The 8,750-nt window shown below is 47.6% G+C and overlaps 1 protein-coding gene across 1 annotated transcript; it reads right to left on the bottom strand.

Moving 5' to 3' along the window:
* Positions 1-4,704: 4,704 nt before the first annotated feature.
* Positions 4,705-6,585, bottom strand: nat8l (N-acetyltransferase 8-like). The gene is made up of 3 exons (XM_069914947.1): positions 6,520-6,585; positions 5,948-6,006; positions 4,705-5,071 (listed from the first exon to the last, which is right to left on the bottom strand). The coding sequence occupies exons 1-3, from the start codon at positions 6,583-6,585 to the stop codon at positions 4,705-4,707; spliced, it is 492 nt and encodes a 163-aa protein (XP_069771048.1).
* Positions 6,586-8,750: the final 2,165 nt, after the last annotated feature.

Below are 8,750 nucleotides of genomic sequence, written 5' to 3' on the forward strand. Positions count from 1 at the left end.
GGTGGTGTACCCCTCCCCCGCAAAATACAGGTGAGGACTACTCACCCCCCACCCAACACAGGGGTCTACCCATCCCCTGCCCAATATAGGTAGGGTCTTCTAATGCCCTACTCATACAGGTGAGTCTACTCCTCCCCAGTCCCATACAAGTAAGGTCCACTCACCCCCCTCCCCCCCACCCAATGCAGGGGAATACACATCCCCTGCCCAATACAGGTCTACCTATCCCCTGCCCAACTGAGGTGAGATCTTCCCCTCCAATATAGGTGAGGTCGAGCCCTCCCTGCCTCATGTCCACCCAATAAGGGAGATGGCTTCCCCAAGCCACTTCTTCCCAACACCAGTCTACCATTCCCACCACTTCCCATTCCCCTCTCTCTGCCTAATATGTGCAATTCCTACCATCTCCCACTCCCCACCATCTCAACTCAGCCTAATATGTGGAGATGATCTCCTCCACCCCTCCACTTTTCCCCCAAAGCACTCTTCCTCTCTCCCTGCCCCCCTTCCACTACCCCCTGCCCCCCCCCCACCTCAGCCACACAATCCTGGCTCCACTCCTCTCCCCACCATCCACGACCTCATCCAGGTCCATCTCATATTGCTCAATTCTAGTCATTGCTACCCTCTCCCATCCCACCCGCCCCAGTCCAAGACCAGTTGACTACTCTCGCTTGCCCACCCTTCCTCCCCTAACAATCCCACCTGCCCACACCAAAGGTCCATGAGTCGTGAGTCTCTTCAATGAAATAAACCTGCTGCCTCCACACTCCTCGCACTTCAGCACCAGACCAGCGGGGACCCAGTAATCGTGACAGTGAACATGTAAAGTGGACCATCGAAAGGCTCTTGTCAATGTTGGTCTCATTAAACTTTCAGAAAGGAAGTTATTATTATGAAGGCATTGAGATGGGGATGGGGCATCAAGCCTATTTGTGAAACCATCTACAATGTCCACTGTAATTTATTCATGGACACCTTGCAATAAATGCATTACAATCCTTCAAAGCATTAGTTAATGCCAATTAATAACCAGCATTTCCACACAAACGCACACGTGCGCACACTATGCGTGCGTGTCTTTTTACGTAGAGCAGAAATCGACCAAGAAATGCCTTGTACTTTCATGGCTGGTTAACGCCACGTTATTCTGTTTCTCTCAGCCCTTCGGCTTCACGCACCTTGGGGACCGATTAAACCAGAGGCCCAGGAGTTTTCCTCCTAACTCCCACGGGCAAGGCCAGTTGCTCTCAGAAGAGGGTGCAAGTGAGGATAGAAGGCACCAGCCTTCACTCCATCGAGCACATCTACATGTGGCGGTGTCTTAATAAAGCAGCTTCTCTCCTCAAGGACCCCCACCACCCAGGCCACGCCCTCTTCACTCTGCAACCATCAGGGAAAAAGGTACGGGAAGCACTCAGCGGCGCAAGGACAGTTTCTTCCCTTACACCATCAGATTCCTGAATGATCAGTGAACCAAAGACACGGCCTTACTTTTCGTGAACCATTTTGGTTTTTTTTAAATTTAAAAGTGGTGATATGAATGTTTGCCCTGTGACGCTGCCCCAAGACACGGAATTTCCTGACTTGTTCATGACATTAAATTCTGATTCTGATGAAGAATCATTCTTTCACAAAATAAAAGCCCAATTTGGAGAGCTGTGGAGAGGTACCAGTCCCAACTGACCGGAGTGCAGCCACAAATAATTTTCAAGCCTTTAATCTGATTTTTTCTAGCTATTTAGGCTGCAGCCCACTAGAACTCAAACCAATCCCACTCGAGTCGGAGGTTTGCCTTGGTTAGTCAAGGCAGAATGTTCGAAAACTCTCAATTAAGTGCCCCCTTGGAGGTGAGCCATTTGGGTACAAATATACTGCCAATCCCACACATGGCGGAAGAGATTTTTATTCCCTAAATTCCTGTCTTTATTCCAGATCTAATTCTTTTATGTTCCCCAGCTGCTGTGCTGGGATTCGAACTTAAGTCTTTGGATCATTGGTCGCTAACCCAGTCACTAAACCACTGCGCCACCGCGACTACTGGCCACTTACTCCGAAAGGCTTGGCAGAGAAACAGAATACTCGGTGGTTGCAACTGTGAACTCAAAAGATAAAACTAGCCAAGGTACCTCCCGACCGCCACTCGGAGCCATCGCCCGCGACTGGGTGTGAGACTCCAGAGATCAAGCGTGAGCTGGATTAGAGCGATGCCAAGAATTTGCCAGTGAGATGAAATCCGTCCACAGTTGGGGGGGGGAAAGAACGTGCAATTTTGAACGATGTGAGAGGTCAGGAACACTTCTAATCTTCCACAGCTTAACTGTACATTAAAAGCTAAGAAATATTCATTTGCTGATAAGATCTGAATCTTTTAAAAAAAACCCAAATTGACTTGCGGCAACTGCGTTTTTTTTTTATATTTCCCTGCACACACCAATGTAACAAAAATAAACGAAGCAATCCAATCTTTGTCCTTCAAACAGGAATGACTTTGTGAAAAAGTATCTTATTTTACACACCTCACACTTTAGTTCTCTTACAAAATACAGAAACAAACATCTTCCTTTACAAATCAGCGAGGGGCTGTGTCTCTTGGGAAGCCTTGAAGTGCATTTCCAGAAAGTTTTTCTTTAAATATATAATATATACAGTAAATATATATTTACACATTTTCATTGTTAAAACTAAAATTCAGCTACCCTTTTTGTTTCCTGTTGATTTTTCTGAATCCAAGACGGACGTTCGGCATGCAAAAGGGAAAGGATTTGTTAAAATATACACATCTTTATTTCAGGAATAAGGAGTTCTCTCCTTTGTCTTGTTATTCAGGCAGGCACTGTACACATCCACTAGGTACAGACACATGCCAATTGCATTGCTTCTGCATTCTACTAAATCACAAGTTTGATGTCAAAGCAGCTACCATAGCAACACTAAGCAAGGCTGTAGAGACCAATCACGACCATTATTAGTTAATTAATAAGATTTTTTTTTTGCTTATGTTGCGTCGTAATAGCATGTAATTTTTTTTCTTTTTATTTGCAAGAGCCATTCCGCTCTCCCCTACTTGCTAGTTTTGGAGTCTGCCTTTCTTATTGACGGTGGTGGTAGTAGTGTCGGAAGGGGTGCGGGTGTTGGTGCAGGGGAGATCGGTTTCCATGGAAACCACAGCCTCCGTCTGCTCAAATGACATCATTCAGCGCAAGCAGGGACAGAGCGGTTCGAAGAGAGACTGAAAAATAAATCCTCAAAGCAGCCTCTATATTCCAGAGCACATGCAAAGGTGGTGGGGGTGGGGGGGGGGGGAATCCTGTGTGGTGTGGAGGAGGAGAGGGGGGGGGGGATGTCGAGGTGGGGGAGAAGGCAAATTAAACGTTTATTTTACAACATGGAACATAGGTCAGCAATTGACCGAATCTTGCTGGCTTGTGAAGATACTGGAAAATAATTCAATGGTGTTGGATGCACCCTGTATTCTCATTCTCTCTCACTCTCTCTCTCTCTCTCTCTCGCTCTTTCTATCTGGCTGTCTTGTATCTCTCTCTCTCTCTCTCTCTCTCTCTTTCCCTTTCTTTCTTTCTGTCTGTCTGCCTCTCTCTCTCCCTCTCTCTCTCTCTCTCTCTCTCTCTATTTGTCTGTCTCTGTCTTTCTCACCCTTTCTCCCTCACTTTCTGTGTCCATCTCTCTATCTCTTTCTTTCTCTCTCTCTCTCTCTCTCTCTCTCACTCTCTCTCTCGGCACCAGGTTTTGGTACATCTGAATTATTTATTTTCCTTTTGAAACTTTGCCTGCTCAGAGGTTATGGGCAGGTTCTGATGGCTGGGTTCTCACACTCGAGAATTGACCAAACAATAAACGTCACGTGCTGGCATTGTGAAAGGAGCTAAGGGAACCAGGGTGTGAGATTCAATGCACAAAAGTGGTGGAGAAACTCAGCAGGTTACGCAGTTTCTCCAGAACTGCTGCGAATTGCACACGACCCCAACATCTGCATACTTTCATGTTTCACCCCAGGGCATGGGGTTGGCTTGTTGAGGGGGCAGGGGGGGTTGTGGTGACATTAAATACATGTGCAAGGGTCTCTCCCCCGTTGGGTTTCTCCTTGCCCCTCCCACACATGCACAGAAGACACCCCTGTGGCATTTGTTACCGTATCCACACCAGTTGGCCAGGCCCCATCCGTGGAGAGATGGTCAGATGACAGATCAAGGGCCTTTGCCGAGACAAGGTGACCACCACCCTTCCTTCCTGGCAGATACATCCAGAAGGAGGAGGAGGGTGGGTTTCAAACCATTACCCTGGGTTAGGGTCGCCCAGATTGATCACCATCTCAGCAAAGGGTTCTCGAATTCCAGCTGTCCGCTAGCGCCAGTGGTTTGGTGGGGAAGTAGGGATGTGGTTCTCCCTTGCCGTGGATACCGTGATTCCGCCTAGACTCTCCAATGGCATTGGTGGGTAAGGGGATTTGTTCAAGATGGCATCATCAGGGCAGAGGGGTCACCACACATAGGACCCTCCGACCAACTGAGAGTCGGTGGGGGAGATCATGAACCCCCGCCCCAGAGAGGATGGTTAAGGGTGTGGTGGGAGACTATGGGGGGGTGGTGGTAGGAGACTGGGAGGAGGGTTGAAAGATACTGTCGAGGGCATGGTACACTGGCAGATGAGGAAAGATGGGGAAGGAAGGAGAGAGACGAGCGTTCTTCACTCCTCACGCAAGTGCAGCCGGTAGCGATGGTACCGCACTTGGAAGAAGACCTTCTCCAGCACCGAGTGTGTCATCCCTGGCAGCACGTAGTGGTCAGTGGCGCCCACGTGTCTGAAGCCCAGGGATTCATAGAGCTTGTGGGCGGCCATCTTGATGGCCGTGGTGCCCAGCACCACCGCCGAATAGTTGTTGAGGACAGCGAACTCCAGCACCTTGCGGCCCAGGGCCTTGGCGATGCCTTTACCCCGCTGGTCAAAGTCCACCGACATGCGGCACAGTTCCACCGTGTTGTCATCTTCGTTGCCCCGGGCAGCCACGATGCCCACCACATTCCCATCCAGGACCGCAACCCAGAAGCAGGAGCCTGCAATGAGAAGAAGGGACAGCACCTCAATCTTCCATCCCTTGATTTGGCATCTTTTATATTTTGGTCAGAGGAATGATGTTTTATGAAACAAGGTTAACATGCTAGGGCTTTTCTCTTTGTAGTGGCAAAAGATAAGAGATGACTTTATATAATCATGTAATCGTCAAATCTTTTGGACCAATTTTTCGGGTCAAATTTGTGTGGGGGGGGGTCGACTTTTACATGGGTCATACTTTTACTGCCGATAAGTACCTGTGTCATTCCAAGGCATCAGGACCGGGTGGTGAGTCCGCAGAAGGGGCGTCGGGAGCTGGGATGGGTGGGTGGCCGGGGCCTAGGAGAGAGTGTGTAGCTAGGGTGGCTGGAATTTGGATGGGTGGGTAGCCAGGGAGTAGGGAGCTTGGGGGGGGTGTGCGGCCGGGGCAAGGGTTCACGGTTGATGTGTCAGGAGCTCAGATGGGTGGGCGGTCGGGTAGTAGGGAGCTCAAATGGGTGGAGGGTCGGAGTGTCAGGAGCTCGAATGGGCAGACGGTCAAGGAGTAGGGAGCTCAGATGGGTGGCAGTTAGGGTGTCAGGAGCTTGGATGGGTGGAGGGTTTGGGTGTCAGGAACTTGGATGGGTGGAAGGTAGGGGTGTCAGGAGCTTGGATGGGTGGAGGGTTGGGGTGTCAGGAGCTTGAATGGGTGGAGGGTTGGGGTGTCAGGAACACAGATGGGCAAGTGGTCAGGGCCAAAAAAGTGGGGAGGTCGACTATTACACAAGATTGACTATTACACGAGTATATTCAGTATATAAGGGCCCAATAGGGTGGTCAATAGCAAATACCAGAGGTCATCTATTTAAGAGTGGTAAATTTTGGGAGATAATAGAGATTGTTTTTTTTTAAAAAGAGATTAGTGGCTGTCTGGAATGAATTACCAGAGAGTGGAGTCTGGAACAATAGAGACATTCAAAAGACTCTTAGACACATGGATGTAAGAAATATAGAGGGGTATTTATATGAAGTAGGGGTTAGAATTGCTGTGGAGAAGGTTTACATACTTGAACAACATCATGGGCTGAAGGATCTCTACTGTGCTGTAATGTTTAATGTTCCCTCCTGATATAAATCTGGAAAATTTATTAAACGCAATTTCCTTTCAACAAAACTGTGCTGGATTGTGTGATGATTATAAAATGCCGACGACTGATGTGAGCTTAATTGGCCTATGGTTTCCTGCTTGCTGTCTCCCTGCTTTCTGGAACAATGGTGTTCGATTTGTAATTTTCTCAATCCACTGGGACCTTTCCACCAACCAGGGTCTGTTAAGAGGCAGTCACATTTCTGTGGGTCTGGATTCACATATCCGCGGAAGTGGATGAGGGTGGCAAATTTGTTTTTCTAAAGGTATCAGGGATCAGACCTTTTTTTTTTAAAAGTCCATGATCAACACCGGGTTTTTACTTCACAAGTAACGTAACCAAATCTAAATTCCTCGTATTTCCTGCTGGCTGTGGAATTTGTTGCCATGGGCGGTTTGTGGAGGCCAGGTCATTGGCTGTATCTAAGGCAGAGATTGACAGGTCGGGGCAGAAGGCCAGGCAGTGGGGCTGAGTGGAAAATGGATCAGCTCACGATTGAATGGTGGGGCAGACACGATGGGCTGAATGGCTTTAACGGGTCTTAATGCCCTATCCTTAATAATCCTGAATGGAATTGATTGTTTGGTCACTTCACAGGGGTCTTTTCTTGTTGGTGGGCTTACAGCCCCCTGGTGCCAGCCAAGGCAAGGACAGCAGATTTCCAGCTCCGATGTTGATGGGAGTTTATTGTCATGTACATAGGTACATGACACCCAAATTTTTACTTGCTTCAGGAAAGCAACATACCCCAACCACAATAGTGTAAATTAAATTACAATATACTAAGGCAGGAAAAGAGATAATGAAATATAAAAAGATACTGAGATAAATATTCACAGTTAGAGCAAAAAAACAACAAAAATTTGATCTTTCAAATAATGCAGGCCTTCTGGTGGTTCGGAGTAATTTATGGCCAGGATTACAGTAACACAGGGAGGTTCAAGAGCCTGATCGGGGTTCAAAAGAAACTGGCCTTGGACCTAGAAGGGCTGGACTTCTGGTTTCTGCACCTTCTGCTCCAAGGCAGCAATGGGAAGAGGCTGTGACCAGGGTGATGGGAGTCCTGCTGCCCTTGTGTAGATGCCTTCAAGGCTTCTTCGGTGAACTGGACAAGTTTCTTATTTGTTGGTGATGGAGTGTTTTTTTTAAAAATGCCACTTTATGAACAGCTGCACATTTACTGTGGTGCGATTTGAACTCGTGTCATTGCTAGTCTAGAATTGATCCTCAGTGACCTGGGAGAGTGTGTACGCTCTCCCTGTGAACTGCATGGGTTTTCCCCCAGTGCTCTGGTTTCCTCCCACCCTCCAAAATGTATGGGATCAGTCGGTTAATTGGGTGCAATTGGGAGGCATGGATTTCAGTGACTGGAATCAGATCCTACTGTGTTGTAAATAAGAAAGATGAATGAAAGCTCACTGACTTTAGAAGGAACAGATATCAGGAGGAACAGAAGTGAAGGGGAGAAATTTCTTCAGCCAGAGGGAGGTGAATCTGTGGAATTTGCTGCCACGGGCGGTTGTGGAGACCAGGTCATTGGGTGTATTTAAGGCAGAGATTAACAGGTTTCTTGATTAGCCGGGGCGTCAAAGCTGAGCAGTGGGGCTGAGTGGGGAAACAGATCAGCTCATTATTTAATGAATGGACTGCAGATCCTGTTTGGGTTCTCACACAACATCAAACTTGGCAATATTTTAATAAACATCAATAACAGTTTGTAAATGTCTTCACATAACAGTTTCAAACAAAACGGACTCATGGACACACAACCCCATGAGTGAGGTAGGACACAGAAATCGTTCTGAACACTTGTAAAACTGGGTAGAATGTTTCACACACATGATTAGTTGAGCAAATGTCCTCATGCAGAATTACACCCCACACAAGTCCCTTCAGTTCTGATGGAGTCCCAGACCTGACAAGATTACATCTACAAATGCTGCCTGACTTGCGGAGTGCGTCCAGTGTTTCCAGGTGTGGACAGAGTAGATGCAGAAGGGTTGCTTCCCGTGGTGGGAGAGTCAAGGACAAGAGGGCATAACTTCAGGATTGAAGGGGGTCAGCTCAGAACTGAGATGGGGAGGAATTTCTTCAGCCAGAGGGTGGCAAATCTGAGGAATTTATTGCCACAGGCAGTTGTGGAGGCCAGGTCACCATTGGGTATATTCAAGGCAGAGATGGATAGGTTCTTGATTATCCAGGGCATCAAAGGGCTGAGTGGGGAAAATGGATCAGTTCATGAATGACATGGCAGACTCGATGGGCTGAATGGCCAATTTCTGTTTTAAGAAGCTCTCTCCACCACTATTTTCCAGATTATGCAAAAGGACATCCACCAAGTCTGGAAAGTTTTGCAATACGCATTTCTAACTTTGAAGAGGTATTCATTTTGTTTGATCTGGTGACCCCCCACTGCCCACCCCCCCACATCCCCAGTGAATTTTCTGTTGGTGATGACTGATCTAGCTCATTGAGAATCCTCATACACTTCAGCTCTCTCCCATACTGACACTTCCTTGGATTTAAGTCATTATGTTCATTATATTTTACTCA

This window comes from Narcine bancroftii, chromosome 1 (genome assembly GCF_036971445.1).
Source record: "Narcine bancroftii isolate sNarBan1 chromosome 1, sNarBan1.hap1, whole genome shotgun sequence".
NCBI lineage: Eukaryota > Metazoa > Chordata > Chondrichthyes > Torpediniformes > Narcinidae > Narcine > Narcine bancroftii.